The following is a 20676-nucleotide window of genomic DNA, read 5'->3' on the forward strand; positions in this document are numbered from 1 at the left end:
GCATTTATTTTAGAATATAATAATGAAATGAAATGTTTACTTATCCCAGTTTATTTTATCTTTTTTCATAGGTAAAGCGGCTCTAATGCCACCCTCTCTTAATACCCATTGCAATGCTTACGTCTCAAATATTTTTTTTTCTTTTTTTTTATCATTAATTAAATTTTATATCAAAGAAGTGACACTTTAATATCTTGCGGGTATAAAATGGTATAATCTTAAAATTTTTTATAATTTAAAAAAGAGTCTAAGATTATGCAATTTTGATTTATTTTTTAAAGTCCTAAAAATTTTAAATTACAACTGTATCGGAGTTTTGCTCTACACTGGATGACAAAAGAATGATTCAATAAACTTTTGTTTATAATAATAATAATAAAAAAGACAAATCTTTCATGCTCTCACAAAGGACAAGCTAAGATCCTAAAATATCGGGAATTCTTTCATTTTTCTTTGCCTTGTTTTATTTTGGTGATTTTGAGTGATGAAAAATTATAAAATACAAATATCCACTGTAAAAGAGGGGGAAAAAAATCCTAACGCTACTTAGATAAATTATTTGTTGACCAAGACTTCGTTGCCAGTGGATAAAATTACAAATAAAAGAAATCTTCACCGCTCGACAGGATAGCACTCTTCTGATAACGCAAATTAATTGGATAAACTTAAAAAGCTCCTCACATCTACAGATCATTTTAATGAACTTGACCATTTTTCTTGGGGCAGTAAAATATTAATTAGACGTGACCTATATTTATAACAAGAAAGAATATCTAACACATATAACTCAGATCAATTGCCATTATTAAGTAAAGGGGCCATAGAACTTTGATTGGCATGTAACGTCGCCATGTAAACCTTCAATTAATTAATGGATCCAGATTAATAATTTTTTTTTCAACAACCTGTAGTCCTGTTATAGGACTATTTTAATATCTTTCCGCCTAAATTAATTAATATGGGTTAATCAAAGATATTTATGTAAAACATACGGTAATAATTTTAATATACTAGACCATTTAAAAGAAGTCTTATTAAAAAGACTTGGACAGGTCCTCTTGGGATATATTCCTTTGATCTTATTTATAAGTTATTTCCAACATATTTTACACAGATCAAAGAAAACCTTAAATTTCATTAACTCTCATTTAATATTCAACAACTTTTCAACTTTATCTCTATTTAATATGCATTATATCTCATGTAAACAAAGTCAACACAATAATAAATGAAGGGTAAAATTATACATCCATACAAAATTTTCTCTCAGTGTCCTATAAATAGGATTAAAAAAACGTCTTCTCTCTCTACCCTATAAATAGGACCAGAAGAGTATTTCCTAAGTTATCTGGAAATCTAGGTGCACTAAGCTCTTCAATGAAAAAGAATCCCAGCAGGAGTGATGTAAATAGTTTCTTTAGAGCTTGTTTGGATCATGATGATCTAGCAAGTAACTTGTGTTTTTCACAGGCTTATATGTCTGTTATGAGAAATGAAGACAGTGGATGCAGCGAAGTGATTCGAGTCAATATTATTAATAGATGGGCTTGTGCATGGCTTCAGCTGTAAGCTCACAAATGTTCCTCCAGTTATTGCAGAGCTTATTGGTTTCTTATTGCATGGACTTAATTTCTGTTGGACTAAAGGGATTAGAAAAATGTGTTTATATTTAGACTGTATAGAAGCAGTCAACCTTGCTTTTAGAGGTTGTGATAGCGAACATCCTTTTATAGCTGATAATATCAGGTTAGTAGCTAAGAAGGACTGGTGGTAGGTGATATTTTGCCATGCTAACAAGGAATTCATTTCCTCTGCGAAATTTTTTTCTAGGCGTAAAGTTGACTTTCGTTTACTTGATCACTCTTCACCTTTTGAATAGGAATGGACGGTGATGAAGAAGAGTAGTCTTGTTCTCTTTTATTGTAATCTCTGTTTTGATACATTGAATTTCAGTTTTCATTTAAAAAAACTTGGACGCTCGGTGTAATTAAAGAAGGGAGTATCGAATTAATAAAATCAGTGAATTCACACTATCTAAATGTTGCTAGGTGGGATATAGAGATGATTGTGACGGAGCAACGCTTTAAGTATTTAATTATTATTCAATTAATGAGGTGAAATACTCTACTCAAAAAAAGGGTGAAATACTTGATTGGGATTTGGGAGTGCGGGGACACATTTGTGGACAACTTTTTGTTGCTAATACCTTGTCGCTGCTGCTGAAAGACCTTTTAGTGGCTACTAATATGTTGCAGCTGAAAGTCATTTTCAGCAACAACAAAGAAGACGCCGTTGAAAGTTTCGTTGGACAAAAATAGGACTACTGCTGAAGGTCGCCATGTCATCACCAATTGGCAAGTGTCACACGTCTCTCGCCACTTCGCTTGTGCCACGTGTCATCGCTAAAATTTAAAATAAACTTTTTGCAGTGATAAAAGAACATTGCCGCAACATTAGGTCACTGCTGAAAGGACCCTTAAGTGGGTTGTGTCGCCACTGAAAGTGCCATTGAGCAGTGACATTAGGTGTCGCTACTGAGAGTTTGATTTTCAAAAATTGACTGTCAACAGTGATTTTTCAAAATCACTTCTAACACACATTTAAATGGCAACATTGAGGATCTCTGCTAAAAGTAAAACTTCCAGCAGCAACATTTTGAGTCGTCACTTAAAGTCATTTTTTTAGTGATATATGACCTCCTATATATAATATACATTATTTGATAATAATATTAATATTAAACGACCATTTATGTATGTATTATTTTCATGCCAAGCCAACAAAGTCTTCTTCTTTTTTTAAATAAAATCTATTTAAAAATAAAAGTTGACCAATTTTAATTGACAAATTGTAAGGAAAGTTGGTATAGCAAAAAATGAATGCATTCTTGAAATGAATAAATAAATAACACGCTAGTTACAACATCGTCAACTTATTTTCAGACATTTTCAAAGTACAACTTATATTAAAAAAAGGATTATATCCATTAAAAAATTTAAAAATTAAGTTGAAAAAAATAAAGGGATAATTAATCTCTGGGTCCTTATAGTTTTATCTGATTTTTAATCAGGTCCCTATAAATTTTTTTTGAGAAAAGAGCAAATAAAGACTCATCAATATGTGAACTTGCAATTTGGAACCCTCAATTTGGAAAATGACAAACAAAGATCCGGTCCCATATAGCGAATGTGAAATCTTAGGAAAATATCTAAAATGTCTCTCAGTTAAGTTGTAATTTGATCTACTGAAATTGTCATTTGCTAAAGTAAACTTATCATTTTTCATAGTCAACTTGTCATTTAGCATACCCTCAATCAAGTTGTGATTTGGTCTACTAAAATTATCATTCGCTAAAGTAAACTTGTTATTTCCTATAGTCAACTTGTCACTTGGCCGAGAGGCATTTCAGACATTTCACCAAGATTTTATATTTGCAATATGAGACTGAGTCTTTATTTGCCATTTTCCAAATTAAGAATCCCAAATCGTAATTATACATATTGAGGGGTCTTTATTTGCCATTTTCTCTTTTTTTTATCAGATCCTTTCACTTTCATGTATTTTTAATTAGGCCCCTTCATTTTTTTAATCATATCCTTATAGTTTTACTTATTTTTTAATGAGGTCCTTTATAGTTTTAAAAAAATTATTTATTAAATTAATTCTTTAAAATTAATAATTTTATAATTGGACAAAATAATTAATATAATCATTTAGTAATTAATAATTAATCAAATTAATCAATTAAACTTAACTATAAATTATTTATAATTATATTCTAATCTCAGAAATTTTATTATTATAATTTGAATTTTATAATTATAAAAACTGGAATTGAAAAATAAATAATATATATGTTTAACTAAAAATTTAAAAGAATATTAACATAAGATTATTATAATAATGTATTATTATGAAATATTATTATTTATAGAATCAAGAATAAGAAGTAGAAGGACCTAATTAAAAATAAAGTAAAACAATAAGAACCTGATAAAAAAAATTATAAGGACCTAATTAAAAATATGTGAAATTATAAAGACTTGATAAAAAGAAAAAAAAAATGTAGGAACCTAATTAAAAAACAGTTGAAACTGTAAAGATTTTCATATTAATTATCCCAAAAATAAATAAAGGGGAATGGAGATATGAGATTAATCAACAATGCAACAAGTATACATGATATTTGTATAGTGCAAAGATTAGTAAAGGCTGCAAGAGACGGAGACGTTAACAAACTGCACAACGTATTGAAGGAGGATTTTCAAATACTAGAGAAAACATGTTTAGTTTATTTTGCAGAGTCACCTCTTCATGTTGCAGCACTATCAGGGAAAACAGATTTTGTGAACCACATTGTGGCTCGAATGCCTTCATTAGCCACAGAAACAAACCAGCAAGGTATGATAAATAAATCCCACTGCACTTGGCTTCTTTAGAAGGTCATCTTGAGACCGTTAGGGACCTGTTGAAGGCGAAGCTTGATGATGATGGGGTGAATCAATGCCTTTTGAAAGACGATGAAGACTGGACTGCGCTGCACCGTGCATCACAGAAAGGCAAAAGCCGGGTGATGGCGCAAGAGTTAATCAGCAAATGTCCTCAGTGCCGAGAACAAGTGACAACAAAAGGAGAGGCTAATCGATTTGAAGCAGTGAAATTGCCGGCGGAGAGGATTAAAAGGCTTCCAAATTTCCTAACACAGTTGAAGGCCTAGGACCAAAAAAGAAACCTATCAGCTTGCAGCAATAGCAAAGAACAACTCGCAGGTGTATTGAAGAACGAAGGCCATCTGATCAATATAAAAAACAAAGCGTTTAGAAAGCGGCCATGTCATTAAACTGGAAAACTCAAACTACAGATATCAATAATGGGCTCGATCTATTCTGTACACTAGAGGCCCTATTTATAGACTGACAACATGCTAACAGCCCAAAACAAGAATTTCAAGTTCAAGCTGTAATTGAAACTATCACCTAATACAAAACTGGAAACAGCCAAATGTTCACATGATTTTACATAATACCTCATTACTTACACTCCCCCTCAAGTTGGGGATCGAACAGATTGACTGTCCCTAACTTGCCCAAGAGCCTTCTCTGGGTTTCTCCTTAAGATAGCCTTTGTGAGTAGATCAGCTTGTTGATTGCTTGACTTAATATGCTTCATATCAATTTGTCTGGATTGCCACTTTTCTCTAATGAAGTGGCAGTCCACCTCAATATGTTTTGTCCGCTCATGGTAAACTGGGTTGGCAGCAATGTGAATAGCTGCCTGACTATCACAAAAGACATTTACAGCTTGTGAATGTTCAATATCCAAATCCTTTAGCAGCCCCAATGCCCATACTATTTCTGAAGTTGCCATACTTAACGCCCTATATTCCACCTCTGTAGATGACTTTGAGATAGTGTTTTGTTTCCTTGTTTCCCACACGACCAATGAACCTCCAAGTTTCAGTAAATATCTTGTAACTGAACGGCTGGTAATTGCACAAGATGCCCAACCTAAGTCACAAAAACATTCCATCTCCAGCTTCCCTTCTGAGCTTAAAAATATTCCTAATCCTGGAGCTCCCTTTAAGTATCTCACCACTGCTTTAGCTACTGCCATGTGAGCCTTGGTAGGAGTTTGCATAAATTAACTCAAAGTTTGCACAAAAAAAGATATATCAAGGCGAGTCATTGTTAGGTAAATTAGCTTACCAATCAACTGTCTATATCTATCAGGCTTGCTTAAAAGATCTTCCTTCTTTGTCTTTCCTTCCTCATAAGGCATCAGTTTTAAATTTTGTGGCATGGGAATTGACAATGGCTTACAGCCACTCATTCCTGTTTGAGATAATAAATCCAAAACATATTTCCTTTAAAATAGAACTATCCCTTTTTCAGATTTAGATATCTCTATTCCAAGAAAGTATTTCATGTGACCAATGTCTTTGATTCTAAAGTTATTATGCAAAAAAAGTTTTTGTGAATTTAATGCCATTTTCAGAACTACCTGCCAATAGTAAATGATCAACATAAACCAAAATGATTACCACACCATCTGTCAAATGCTTCACAAACAAGGAATAGTCACTTTTACTCTGTCTAAAGCGTCCACTAGTTAAGGTCTTTGAAAGCTTTTGGTCCATTGTCTGGAAGCTTGTTTCAACCCATAAAGTGATTTCTTTAACCTACAAACCATACTCTCCCCTTTGCTTTCAAAGCCTTGATGGATCTTCATGTAGACCTCCTCATTGAGGTCTCCCTTTAAAAAAAGCATTATGCACATCCATCCGGTATAGATTCCATCTATTTACAGCAGCAAATTTAAGCACTAAACGTACAGTAAACATTTTTACAACAAGGAAAAAAGTCTCATGATAGTCTATTCCTTGCTTTTGGTTGTAACCTTTTGCTACTAACCTAGCCTTATATTTATCTATACTCCCATCTGAATTATACTTAATTTTGTAGGCCCATTTACATCCTATAGGTCTCTTACCTTTGGGTAAAGGAACAATGTCCCATGTTCTATTGCTTTCAAGGGCTTCCATTTCATTTTTTTATTGCATTTACCCATCTTTTATCTGTCACAGCCTCTTCATATTTAGTTGGTTCAATATGAGAATCAATAGAGCAAAGAAAATTCATGTAATCAGGGGAAACATTTGAATAGGATATGTAGTTAGCAATGGGATATTAACATTTACTTCCTTGACTTGTTTCTATCTCAAAGGAAAGTAAGGAACAAACATAATCCTTTGACCATATGGAAGGTCTTCTCTTCCTAACTGGTCTATGTTGATTAAGTTCAGTTTCATTACCATTTCCATTTACCTGTTGAGTATCATTCTAAACATTTTCTTGTTCTGGCTGAACATCTCTCGCATTTGTTTGATCTGTCCTGATATGACTTTGGTCTGATTTATACCAGAACATCTCCTTTAACATAGGGCTTACTCCCCCTGGCTCAATGCTCATAGAATCCTTATAAGGAAACCTATCTTCAAAAAAGCTTACATGTCTACTAACCATTATAGCTTTGTTTTTCAGGTCAAGAAGTATGAAACCCTTCTGATTATCAGGGTATCCTAAGAAAACACATGGAATTGCTTTAGGCTTAAATTTATCATACACTCTAAAGATCTGTAGCATAAGCTAGACATCCAAAAACTCTTAGGTTATTCAAATCAAATTTATGCCCGTATACCCTCTCATAAGGAGTCTTGTATCCTATTACCTTAGAGGGAATTCTATTAACTAAGTAAATTTTCATTTTCACACATTCCCCCCAGTATTCAGTAGGTATATTAGACTGCAACATTAGACCCCTAGTTAACTGCATTATAGTTCTGTGTTTTTTTTTTTCCACTACCCCATTTTCCTTAGGAGTATAAGGAAAAGAGGTCTCATGAATTATTCCTTTTTCCTGCAAAAATTCTTTTAACTCTGTGTTTTTTAATTCAGTTCCGTTGTCACTTCTTATCCTTTTTAAGTGTTTATGAAATTAAGTGAAAATGTAAGAAATGAAGTTTTTAATATGAGTAATAGCTTCTAATTCATTCCTCATCATAAAAGCCCAAGTTTCTCTTGAAAAATTATCAACTATAGTAAGGAAATATCTAAAACCTTGATGTGTTGGGGTCCTGTAGGGTCCCCAAATGTCAATATGCAGAAGTTCAAAAGAATTCTTTGTCTTTATACAGCTAGAATTGAAGGGAAACTTGGTCTGTTTAGATTGAACACAAACATCACGTTTTATTTGCAAGAATATTGTCATTGATTAAAAAGTCTAAATGCTGCATTATAAAGAGAGGGGCATGGCCCAACCTTTTGTGCCATAAAGCAATATCAAAAAAATTTTCAAGTTTATAGAGGTTGCCAGCAATATGAACAGAATGAAAACTCTTGCTATTCTTAAGATGTATAAACTGTCCACAACTCTACCAATCAGCTTCATCTTCCCACCTTGAAGGGCATGCACCAAACAAAGATCAAGAAAGAAGGAAGCCATACAGTTATGTTCTTTTGTGAGTCTGGATATTGAGATCAAATTGCATTTAAGTCGGGGGGTCAAATAAAACATTTTCTAGGATAATCTCTTCTAAAATTTTAACTCTACCTATATGAGTTATGGGAGCTCTACTTCCATAAGGTATTTTAATAGCTTGAATTGGCCTATCATAAACTCTATAGTCCAATAACAAATTTAAATTTCTTATCATATGTGTCGTTGCCCTAGAATCCAAAATCCAAGTCACGAAAGAAACATTATAAGTGGAAGGAATTGTCAAACTTGTACCAGTTAATGCATGAGTAGTAACTCTTGTATCCTTCTATATCAGCTCCAAGATCTTTTGGTATTGCTCCTGAGTGAAGCTAGGCGCCATGGTGTTTGTTGAATTTGCAAATATTTCAGATTCATGGTTAGTGTCAAAAGTTTCTTGAGTTGTCTCTTTATTCTACTTCACTCTGTTGCCTTTGAAATTCACTGGATATCCAATTATTTGATAACATTCTCTCAGCTATGCCCTTTTTTTGTGGCAATGGGAACATTCCAAGCCATTCTTACCACATCCGCGGCCTCTGCCTCGTCTATGACCCCTTATCACCATAGCGATTCTTTCACCAAGCGAATTCTTTTCTGCACCGGTGATATATTTTTGAGCTTCATCTTGAATGATCATTAAGAAGGCCTCATTGACTGAGGGCAGAGGATTCATCAACAATATTTGACTCTGGGCTTGTAAGCAGGATTCGTTTAATCCCATCAGGAATTGTAAGAGCTTTTGTTCTTGTATAACCTCTGCATAAGTCCGAGAAGTGGCACAGGTACAAGATGGAAGGATCATCAGTGCTGATTGCTCTTCCCAAAGTTCTTTCAATTTCGAATAATAAGCAGACACAGAAAATTCTGGCCCCATTGTTCTTGTCAAATCTTTCCTTTAAGTCGATCCACACAACATGCGCACTTTGAAAGAAAATTACACCATTAGCGAGCTCCTTAGATATCAAATTTAGGATCCATGAGAGAACGATCGCATTGCATTGTTCCCATTGCTCTTGTAACAAAGCATCTTGATCCTCCTTCTTACAGATTCCAGTGACAAACCCCAATTTGTTTTTCCCCATCAGTGCTATCCTCATTGCTCTGCTCCACAAGTTATAATTTTTCATTGCGGTGAGTAGATGATGCACAATTGAGGTCCCTAGCATGTCTGACAGGTGCAAGAACAATGGATGAGAAAACGGTAGACTCTCTACGGTTGATTTCTCCTCTCCTATGATGCTTCTTGCTGCAGATCACAGAAGTTCTTCGTCTGGTCAAAAAGATTGAACAAGAACAAGGAAAACCCTAGGCTTTGATGCCATGAAGATTGAAGGCCATCTGATCAATATCAAAAACACAGCGTTTGGAAAGGGGCCATTTCATTAAACTGGAAAACTCAAACTATAGATATCAATAATGGGCTCGACCCATTCTGTACACCAGAAGCCCTATTTATAGACTGACAATATGCTAACAGGCCCAAAACAAGAATTTCAGGCCCAAGCCATAACTAAAACTATCACCTAATACAAAACCAAAAACAGCCAAATATTTACATGATTTTACATAACCCCTTATTTCTTACATGTGTGTGTGTGTGTGTGTGTGTGTGAAGAGAAGCATAATATATATGTGCATGTAATTAATGAATATATTTGAATGTTTATATATTCATGCATGGTGATTGGAATATATGAGTGTGGCAGGCAGTAGAGGTTCTAAGGGTAGAAAATAAGGGAGATGAAATAAGCATGAATGTAGAAGGGCAGGGGAGTGAGATTGAAGAATCTGAAAAAAGATGATTATATACCAAGCTTGGGCAAGTCCTCCATCAACCTTTCTCAAAGAAGGCAGCACTAGAATAGACTGGGACTGCCTTAATCAAAGATCACATCAAGCACTGCCTTAATCTGAAGGATCACAGCGACATAGCCAATGAATGCAAAAAAGAAATGTGTTAAAATAAGATGTAATTGAATGCTGTGATGTCTTTCTTTGTATTTCCTGGCCATTTACTAATCATTCATAAGTGATGAGAGTGACTAGATTGGTTTGACACAAATCAGAGAGTTCCTATCTTATACAAATGACTAGAAAATATTATAACATTAGTTCTGAATTTACTGACATGAAATTGTTAATTCTGATAAGGTAGTTGTTAATAGAGTTATTGACAAAAACAAAACGCTTTCCTTTGTCTTTTTACCAGTTATAAAAGACTAATAAATTTCATGAGGCTAAGTTGGAAAATTTGTGTCATTTTATGATGCAGGCACATGCATGTTTGATGGATGCATAAACATACGTGAGTGGAGTTTTGATTTAGTCCAACCTAATTTGTCCTAGCAAATTTTTTGAAGTCTAATGTTGGAACTTATTTCGATTTATTTTATTTTTGAGTCTAGTCTGCATGACGTTGTTTAATTGAATCACTTATTCTGGCTGTTAATATATTCACAAATCATTTGTTTAAAATGGTTATCTATTGACCAAGACTTTATTGCTTGCGTGGTTTATATATCATAGTATCACTAAACCTATAGTTATACTCCTCTGGTCCTTAATATAAGACCTATTTAACTAATTTGATTAGATTAAAGAAGTTAAATTAGTTAGCTAATTATAAGAAATATAACATGTTTTTCCTAAAACACCAAATTATCTTCCTTAATATCATCTCTCCCTCTTCTATTTGATTATAGTTTAGGGGATTCATAGGAATAATTTAGAAAAAAATGATAAATATGAGAAATAGGTATTATATTTAAGATCAAAATTAACTCAATAATTAGGTCCTATATTAAGGACCAGAGTAGTATTAATTTGATCAGGTTTGTAAAGTTGATATACACACTTTAGATTAATTAATGGAGCCCATCTCTATTAAAATTTTTTATATAATACTACCTCCAGTCCTTAATATAAGAGCTAGTTGACTAATTTGAGTATATTAAAAAAAATTAGTTAAACTAGTTATTTGTAATAAATAGATATGTCTTTCTTATAATATCTTTATTAATTTAGTGTATTAGCTACAACTATTATTATTACAAAAATTATCTTAGAAAAAAAATGAATAAATATAAGAGAAAAGTGGATTAAGATCTTATATTTAAGATCAAAATAGAAGCCATATGAGGATTTATATTAAAGAACGGAGGTAGTATTAATCAAGTCAATGACCTCACACCATGTAAGCTCAATCAATTTTCTTTTTTAAATCAAATTAGTTTCTTATCATTTATCAGGTCAGTGAGTTCACACCGTGATGACAATGGTTACATAAAATATATCAATATAAAAAGTTAAGCCAATGAGTTAATATCTTCATCCTAAAATGAACAAATAATTAACACGGTAACGCCGCAAGAGCTGCTGAAAGGTGATGGATCAGATGTTGGTGAAAGCCGCAAGAGATGGAGATGTTAACAGACTGCTCAACCTGTTGGAAGGAGATCCTGAGATACTGGAGAGAGCATCTTCGGGTCATTTTGTAGATTCAGCGCTTCATGTCGCAGCGCTATACGGAAAAGCAGAATTTGTTAAGCAGATTGTGATTCGAATGCCTTCCTTAGCCACAGATCCTAACCAGCAGGGTATGATCCCACTGCACTTGGCTTCTTTGAAAGGTCACGTTCAGACAGTGAGGGAACTTTTGAAGGCAAAGCTTGACGACGATGATGGAGTGAATCAATGCCTTGCGAAGGATGACGAAGGCTGGACTGCGCTGCACTGTGCATCACGGAAAGGCAAAATGAGAGTGATGGAAGAGTTAATGAGCGCATGTCCTGAGTGCTTGGAACAAGTGACAGCAAAAGGAGAGACTGTTCTTCATTTAGCGGTGAAGGCCAATCAATTTGAAGCAGTGAAGAAAGTGCTAGCGGAGAGGATCAAAATGCTTCCAAATTTCCAGGAACTGGTAAAAGCCAGGGACATCAACGGCAAGACCGTCTATGACCTTGCTGCCGCAAAGAAAGAGTTGCAGGTATGTTTGTGTGTGTTGAGTGAAGTATAATTTGCTTATCTCGTCCATGGGCAAAGGGCCTCTAATACCCCACTCTCCAATGCCCCTTGAAATGTACCACACTCTCTAATGCCCCTTGAAATGTTCCAACCTCCTAAATGTCTTTTTCTCTCTCTTTTTTTTTTTTATCATTAGATTCTACTTAAAATGATGATATTTTGATATCTTATGGGCAAAAAATGGCAAAGTTTTGAATTTTATAGGATTTTTTAAAGAAAAATACCCTAAAATAGTGCATTATTTATTTATTTTTTGGAAAAATCATAAAAAAATTCAAAACTTCACTATTTTTTGCTCATAAAATATCCAAATGTTACTTATTTTATGTAGAGTCTGATGATAAAAAGAAAAGAGGAAAAAAAAAAAAAAAGAAGCAAAAGGTTGGGGCATTTCAATGGGCATTAGAGACCCCTTGCCCCTCATGTGGACTGTTTCTGTATGTTGATTGGGAGGTGAGTGTGGCAGGTGCTAGAGATACTGAAAGAAGATGAGGAGGAGGGAGATGAAATAAGAGAGGAAAGTCGTATAAACATGAAGGGGGAGGGGGAGGGGAGTGGCAGTAAAGCATCTGAAGAAGAGCAGAGCAATCCATCTCAACTGCAGGAGGATGCAATACTAGTAGTGGCCACCTTGATCATAACATTGACATACCAAGCTATGGCAAATCCTCCATCACTGGTTTTCAAAGATGGCACTGCAATAGAATGGGGCTGCCTTCGCCTTGGCCTGATATTTGGTCGGACATCTCCAGACAACCTCAAGGACTGTCCAGCCCTGTTGGCTTTTTGGTTCTTGCTTCTCAACACCATCATCTTCGTGACATCAATCATCATCGTGGTTTCCACTTTCCGAGGCCGAGAAACAATCCATTTGCAACTGCTTACGCTGTACTTTGTCTTATGTTATAGTACCTTGCTCACGGCGGTCAACTATAATCTCATATCTTATGTATTTCCCCTTGGAATTATAATGATTGTAGCCTTTGCTTTCTTCAAAATTGTAAAAACCCTAAAATCTACGCAATAATATTTTAATCATTTCGGGGTAAAAATGCAATAAAAGTGAATGGTGGTCTAGTGGGAACTAGTCTCGTTACTCATTTTTATATCTTGGGTTCCATTCCTTCCTTTGTAAACAGAATAATTTTATTTCTTTTTAAATTGTGAAATTTTATCTGAGTTGGGGATCTGAGTCGTGAATGCTTATTCGTCGATTGCCTTCCCTTGTCTGAACTGGGACGTTTGTTGTTTGGGGAATGCTTGAAAGGAAGGCACCGCTTTTCTTATTTGAGTTGGGGATCTAAGTTGAATGATTGCTCGTCTACCGCCTTCCTGATCTGAGCTAGGGCGTTTGGTGTTTGAGGAATGCTTGAAATGAAGGCACCATGCTGGTTTTGTTGCTCAAAGCTCTACCGGTGATGATCATTCTGAGCACTCCATGGCTGTGGGTGGCCCACCGAGAGATGGAAGGAGATCAGGGGAAGAACCTTTGTTTTTTACCCCCGCAAAAAGAGAAAATCAAGGAGAGAGAAAGAAGAGGAAGAGAATGAGGTGATGTGAAGCTGAGTTGGAAAACCCTGAATACATATGGCTATAATGTAGCCCCATATGGTCAATATCAACCGTCAATGTTGGGATGGTTAAATAGGACATTTTTGTTACCAAAATACTCCTCCGGTCCTAATTATAAGACCTAATTGACTTATTTGAGGAGATTAAAGAAGTAAGTTAAGTTGGTTATTTATAATAAATAAGTGTTGTCATTCCTAAAATATCCTTGCTAATTAAGTATATTAGTTAAAACTATCATTATTAAAAGGATTATCTTGGGAAAAAATGCATAAATATAAAAGAGAAAATAGATTGGGTCTTATAATTAGGACCAAATAAAAGGTCAAATTGGGTCTTATAATAAGGACCGGAGGAGTAATTTTTTGTGACATATAAGAACTAAAAAAATTTTTGGATATTGAATGTTCCTAAGTGTAACTTTTAAGATATTTTAGTACCTTATTTCAATAATAAATAAATACATCCTATCAGATCTTTTCCTTAGAAGGTCATGTTGAGACAAAGAGGGAGCTAAAAATAATAATAATAAATATATCCTATCAGATTTCTTCTTTTCCATTCAATGAATCTAAAGGAAAGGAAGACCGACCAAATAAGCTTTGGGAAGAAACAGGGAAAAAATGAAGAGCATCCATCTCCATCTTCCTTTCCGGCATCATTTTTTTCTGTTCGTCTCCAGCACGTGCATGTGAGTTTCCGATCGCTGTGTGGGTGCTGCAGCCGTTGAATTTCTTTTCCTCCTCCCCTGTTTTGACTGACGCTGGATTTACAAATAATCAATGTGATGCCTTGTAAAAAGAACTACAAAACTCCCCAACTAAAAGACTGGAGTACATTGCGTATTATCAACATAGCTGATGCATCATAAAAGGAATCTAATTATAGGGCAGTTTGTAAAAAGTAATAAATATGGGAAATAACCGAATAAGGGAGGCTGAGGTCTTACAGTTTAAACCAAACCAACCCCACCATCTACCTCCTCCATGTAGCACTGGAGGGAGCAACTTCTTTAATATACAGAGATATGCGAGGAAAATCACTTCTTCTTTTTTCTAACAGTGGTTATTAAACAATTAATGTGTATAGTGAATACAATATGGTGGCAGGTAAGAGTAGACAGAGCGAAAGAAGAGGAGAAGGATGAGGCAAAGGAAGAAACTAATATAACCGTGGAGGTGGAACATGGTAGTGATTCTTGTGATGAAGCACCTGAAAATAAAGAGTAGCAGAGTTTCAGAATACAATATTGGTAGTGGCAACGTCAATTATAACGTTGTCATACCAACGTTTGACAAATCCTCCATCAACGCTGTTTCAGACAAGCGCGAAAATAGATTGGAGCTGCATGTCTCGGAGCTATGTTCCACCAAAGTATATGTTATATCCCACCGACAGTACAGACAAGAGCTGTTCACCTTATTTAGCTTTATTGTTCTTGGTGTTTATCTCCATCATCTTCACCCAATCAATCTTCCTTCTGCTTTCGAGCTTTAAGTGGGTCTCATGGGTTCCTCTTGATTCTGCGATTGCTCGCTTTAGTCCTCTCATACAATCACTTTGTTACTGGAGGCTTTAACCTCCTATGCTAAATATTTTACTGCTGCAATTTACTGGCTTTCTACTGTCTTCCTCCTCTACTTACTGTTCAACGAACCTAAGATCAAAGAAAAGCTACGGCAGATCTGGAGGAAACTCAATGCTAAAGGCCTAAAGTTACTTAAGCCCTTTTATCAGAAAAGTTTCAGTTTAGAAAGTAGGTACATTCATAATAAAAAGTTATAACTGTGATAAGAAACGAACTGAAATGTGCTTTTCTTTTTTATTTTCCTCAATTTGATTTGTTTGTTTTTAATTCCACTTAGCTTGTATGCATATCTTAAAAGTTATTTGTTACAGGTTTCTTGTTATTCAAAAATCGAGTTTAAAATGGAAGTTGGTTTATAGTCTTCGTCGTCCCACATTTTTTATTGGAAAATTGATATTTGAGCGTAATTTTTCAGAAGTACAGATTTGACAGAATAAACAAAAACCAGTTGGGTCAAGCAGGAAGAATCTCTCGAGCCTTTTTATGCAATGAAAATAGAGTTGAAAACAGAAATGGAAGCGGAAATCAGGTGGGAATGGTTTTCTAAAATATGTTTGGTGTGTTTACGAAAATTAGACATAATTTTTAATAAAGACCTATATATTTTTATTATCAAAAGACTATAAAGCCCTTGTCAAAATTTTCTCTAAACAATTCATATGAAACTAGTTTTTCTCATTATCAAATAGGAAAATTTCATTTAAGGATCACTGTAGCCAATTAATATCATTCAACCCCCAAAAGATTATGAAATGTCACTACAAGACCAAGGAACCAAATTGAAATTAAATTTTCATTGTAAATACTAAATTTTACTTGTAAATTGTCGAATTTTACTTGTAAATCCATAAATTTCTGTTATAAATCTTTAAATTTCACTTGGTCATTTACACTTAAACACTTGTATTTGGGATTGTGAATTTCATTGTTATTTATAAATTGTCAAATTTTTGTTTTAAATTACTGAATTTCACTTGTGAATTATCGAATTTCACTTGTTCACTTATATTTGGACACTTACGTTTGTTTTGTTATATATATTTTTACTTGCACTACATGATTAAATGGCTTGCTTGGCTTAGTGGTTATCTCACTTTTGGTGTACCAAGGGGTCATGAGTTCAAACCTTCCCTTGGCTACCTTGTTTTAAAAACAAAAAAAACTTTCGGCTATCAGAGCTACAGTAACAGCCACCGGAGGTCCAACCTCTGGCGTGGTCGAAACTCTGACAACCATTAATATTTATTTTTAAAAAAAAATAAAAATGAGAGGTATTATTGTAATTTCACTCTTAAATTTAATTTCAGTTTGATCCCTTGATCCTGCAATGATATTTCAGAATCTTTTGAGGATTGACTGATATTAATTTGTTATAGTGGTCCTTAAATGAAATTTTCTCTCGTCAAATTCAATCAATGCAACAGAGCAGTTCGGGCAAGACAAGCTGAGATAATATCCTTCCCATCACAAGAATTAGATAGAAAGAAACTCCATTGAAATTCTATATGAGGTTCGCATCTCCTTTGTACAACTTTTCTCTTTTGTACATATAAATATATATATATATATATATTTGGGTTTATATATCTTGTCAAATACAAATACAGTGAGCGGGCATAAAATAGCTCTCCTCAATCCCCAGAGGATCCTAATTTAAAAGAATTCGAAGCACAGTTTTAGGATGATACCAAGAGGCACACGGATTATATCCTGGCAAACTCAATAGTTTTCTTCCCATCATGAGGCTTACTGAAGAAATACTTGAAGTAGTCTGAGTACACAACTTGCTTATACTTTGGCTCTTCTCCCTTCTCCAGAACTTCTGGTAAACAGGTAAAGGACCAATAACGGCATCGGGCGCTGGGTTCACAAAAATCGGGATTGAGATCCTGGTTTTGGCTCTGTTTGCAACAGCTTGGTGCTCAATGCTTTTGTACCTCTCATTGCTCATTATTTGCAGCACATCTCCAACGTTGATTACCAATGCACCATCAACAGGAGGTACAAATATCCAGTTATCACCATCACTGGCTTTTACATAAAGCCCACCTATCTCATCTTGGAGTAGGACGGTGATCGATGATATATCAGAATGCCGACCTACACCAACTACAGCCTCAGCATCAGGGCAAGGAGGATAGTAATTGAAGTCAAGTATCATAGCCCCCATTAAGGCATGTTCTCTTTCGTTGTCCATGTCCTTCACGTTGAGGCCTTTAAGGAGCACTTTTAACAGCCTTCTGATGAGAACTTCAGCATGTTTCATATATTCCAGGGATTGTTCTCTGCAAGAATGATAATCAATTTAGGTTGATTTAGACACTAGTTATCATTTCTTGGTAAGCAAACCTATGCAATTATAGCATTATCCAATAGCTATTGAGCCATGTATAAACACAGCAAGCTACATTTGGGATCCTTATGGATATATGACCTTAAAAAACAAAATGCATTCAATGCATTCTATGTTTACACCACTGCAGTACAACAGTTCAAAAGTTTGTGCCCACTTACGCAATATGACACTAAATTACATATGTACATTTCATATTTTGTCATGTTGCAATATCCGTGCCATTTTTTGCAACCATTGACGCTTCCTAAGTTCCTAGCCACTTTTTCAGAAAATCAGTGGGTTCAAATGTGAATTCATGTACAAGACTGACTTCTGGCATGAAGAATAATGCGTTTATTTTCTGTGTTCAAAATTATTTTCAGCAATAAGTTCAACTAATATTTTCTCACTGTCAGCTAGGTCTAAGAAGACTAGGATGCATCAAATGATTCCTTTTGATGAAATGAAATATTAAATCTTCATTATTTACTTTATTCCTTGTTATAGCAAAAACATTATCCTGCGCAAAAACAAGTCAAAACATAAGAGTAAGTTCCTCTATGGCCATGTTGGACTCCTAGAAATACCGTCCCATTCTTGAGCAGCAGGTGAATCTGATACCAACGGCGAAACAGGACATTTTTGGCTAAAGAATTTGAGCATTCGTTGGACTCAAAATACCTTCCTAACTCAAGCCACGCCCCAAATAAACCAGAGAATAAGAACCATGAAAACCGCACACTATGCAGCATTGTATTCACCAGTAATTTAAACAGCCACAATATATTTAACACAAAGGTTCAACCAAATTAAATTCCCACATGCCACATTCACCCAAATTATGATGAAGATAAATTCCAAATTCAAAAAATGAGCTTTTTGTCTCATTTCTATTTCATAGCTCTAAGAATGTCTAACTTTCTCACATGGTATTACAAGCATATTCAGGATTCAACATGTATCTGATGCTTCAAAGAATATAGATTACAAGAACTGTCTCTTACTTGCATATGGCAGGCCAGTGTGCCTGAATTTTCTCCTCCGACGCATACACAAGTTGCAGATAATCTTTCCATTCCAATACTGACTCAGCATGAGGACTAAAACTGGTAGCTAATCGCACAACTTCACTGGGAGAGCTCTCTTTGATATGCTTCTTCTCTTCTGCCGGCAATTCAAAGAACCTATGAACCGAAGCCTTCAGGTCCTCAATAACCTTCATCGGTATACCATGATTAACGATTTGAAAGAACCCCCACTTGATTGCAGCATTGGAAATTGATTCTGCGACATCTGGGTCATCCCAGTTCGTGACATCGATGACGGGTATGGATTCCTGGGAGACCACTTTGCGATTGTCAAACCTCTGGTCGAGGGGTTGGATATATTGATCGGGAACAGCTCGTATGCCCAGATCAGAAAGACCCTTTACTCCATGGCCTCGGCTCACAACGAAATCGATTAGATCGGAGGGGATGGACATGGTTGGAAGTTTGATTCTAGAATTTGAAGAAATAACAACAGCTGGTATAAGAAGAACAGAAGCAAAAATAAAAGATCAGATAAAAGGGAAAACCATTATCGCAGATGGATGAAACAAAGATGCACTGAGGTTTTACCACTTTCCGCTTCCTGCTACAGCTTACTGTATTCGACGCTTACCGTTGAAATTTTCGTTGAAACAATTCAGGGCAAAATTAAACTTGTGACCCTAAGCTTTCTTGATTTGTAATTAAGTCTCTAAAATTTGTTTTGAAAATATGTATGTCACAAAGCTATCGTAAGATAAGAATTTGTTTTAAATAAATGAACTTTTATCAAAATTTTGTAACTTCACTTCTACCGTAAGATAAGAATTTGCAAAAATAGAAATTAACAATCAAGCTCTATTTGTAGAATTAGAAAAATATGATAATCCAAAATTGTTTCCAAATATCATCAACTGCATATCTTAAATTAGACTCTCCAAAGATTAACTCTCTGAAAGTTTAATAATTAATTTTAAATAAATAAAGAATATTAATTCCAAGCCAAGAAATAGGAACAACAAAATATTTATATCTTTATTCTAAAATTTAAATTTTTATGAAAATTTTTAAGAGTAAGTAATTTATGCATAAAAATCTATTTAACTTCCAAATTATCATTTTAAATTTAGATTAACTCGATATAAAATATATATAAAAAATGTTTATCATTCATCCTCATACCCAATAAGGGTAAAGCATGCGCCGCCAAAATGACGTGTGAGTCCATCACGGAATCATCGGCGAGGAATGTTTCCATTGCACATTGTCTCCATTTCCTCTCCATTTAAATGAAACGACGCTGTTTTGTACCCTCCTACCAATCCAAGATATTTTATTCTTTCAGTGATCCCGTTTTGTTGCAAAAAGGTCTGATTCCTACCCTGAAGGTTGAAGCCATGAAATAACGCACTTGAACCTGGGGAAGTGATTTTGTTATATGAGGATTAAGCAGAGAAGGGATATGACAACGAAAGAGTGAAAACAAGGGAAGGTGAGAAAAAAACCCAACTTCCTTGTTGGGGTTCACGGGCTGGGAGTGAGTATCGTGAGTGGAATCTCACCTCTCCAAATGATGATGAGATCTAGGTGAGGACGAGGAGGACCACGTGGTTGACGGCAGTGAATTTCTTTCTTTTTTTTAAATATATAACATCAGACCTGTCTACTACAAAACGGCATCACCGCATGCATAAAAGATGTTGGATTGCTAAAATGTTGCAAAACGGCGTCATTTTATTCAAATGGAGACAAAGTGGAGACAACATGCAATGGAGACATTCCGCTCCGAAACAAAAGCCTTAATGTGAGGTTGGTTTTTTTCTCCCCCTTTTGTTGTGGAAAATACAAAATATTTTTGCTTAAAAGAGCCTTTCTTTTCAACAGTGTCAAACTCAGGACTTTTTAATTTCTGAGTATTAAAGCATTTTAATTTAGTTTTTTTTAATTCCAACGTTTTAGAAATGGACTCGTTCAACTACCATTAATCACATTCGCTTGATTTATCTACCTCTCTTAGCCAACGTCCTTGGCATGTTTGAGTACGCTGCAGGCTCTGAGATTTCGAACTTTTCTCTTTGAGAAAATTACTGTAGAGT

At 34.8% G+C, this 20676-nt stretch overlaps 2 protein-coding genes and 1 pseudogene across 2 annotated transcripts; 2 read left to right on the forward strand and 1 right to left on the reverse strand.

Annotated features, from left to right (window-relative positions):
* The first annotated feature begins 4148 nt into the window (after positions 1–4148).
* LOC114737077 (uncharacterized) lies at positions 4149–4717 on the forward strand. The gene is made up of 2 exons (XM_028924973.1): positions 4149–4401; positions 4443–4717. Exons 1-2 carry the CDS (start codon positions 4149–4151, stop codon positions 4715–4717), a joined length of 528 nt encoding a protein of 175 aa, XP_028780806.1.
* Positions 4718–11422: 6705 nt separating this feature from the next.
* Positions 11423–13615, forward strand: LOC114737078 (ankyrin repeat-containing protein BDA1-like). Its single transcript, XM_028924974.1, has 3 exons — positions 11423–12022; positions 12527–12948; positions 13441–13615. Exons 1-3 carry the CDS (start codon positions 11423–11425, stop codon positions 13613–13615), a joined length of 1197 nt encoding a protein of 398 aa, XP_028780807.1.
* Positions 13616–16897: 3282 nt separating this feature from the next.
* Positions 16898–19035, reverse strand: LOC114737063 (feruloyl CoA ortho-hydroxylase 1-like; annotated as a pseudogene).
* Between the last annotated feature and the right edge of the window lie 1641 nt (positions 19036–20676).

The sequence above is a fragment of the Neltuma alba genome, unplaced genomic scaffold (genome assembly GCF_004799145.2).
Source record: "Neltuma alba isolate B1F8T4 unplaced genomic scaffold, ASM479914v2 tig00013403_pilon, whole genome shotgun sequence".
Taxonomy (NCBI): Eukaryota; Viridiplantae; Streptophyta; class Magnoliopsida; order Fabales; family Fabaceae; genus Neltuma; species Neltuma alba.

What these genes read in the sequence shown, in the direction of transcription:
- LOC114737077 (XM_028924973.1), top strand. Translation starts at nt 4,149, where the DNA reads ATGAGATTAATCAACAATGCAACAAGTATACATGATATTTGTATAGTG. An exon ending in CACAGAAACAAACCAGCAAG is followed by an intron (nt 4,402 to 4,442) that starts GTATGATAAATA and finishes CTTCTTTAGAAG; the next exon opens with GTCATCTTGAGACCGTTAGG.
- LOC114737078 (XM_028924974.1), top strand. Translation starts at nt 11,423, where the DNA reads ATGGATCAGATGTTGGTGAAAGCCGCAAGAGATGGAGATGTTAACAGA. An exon ending in CCGCAAAGAAAGAGTTGCAG is followed by an intron (nt 12,023 to 12,526) that starts GTATGTTTGTGT and finishes TGAGTGTGGCAG; the next exon opens with GTGCTAGAGATACTGAAAGA. An exon ending in CATTTGCAACTGCTTACGCT is followed by an intron (nt 12,949 to 13,440) that starts GTACTTTGTCTT and finishes CTTGAAATGAAG; the next exon opens with GCACCATGCTGGTTTTGTTG.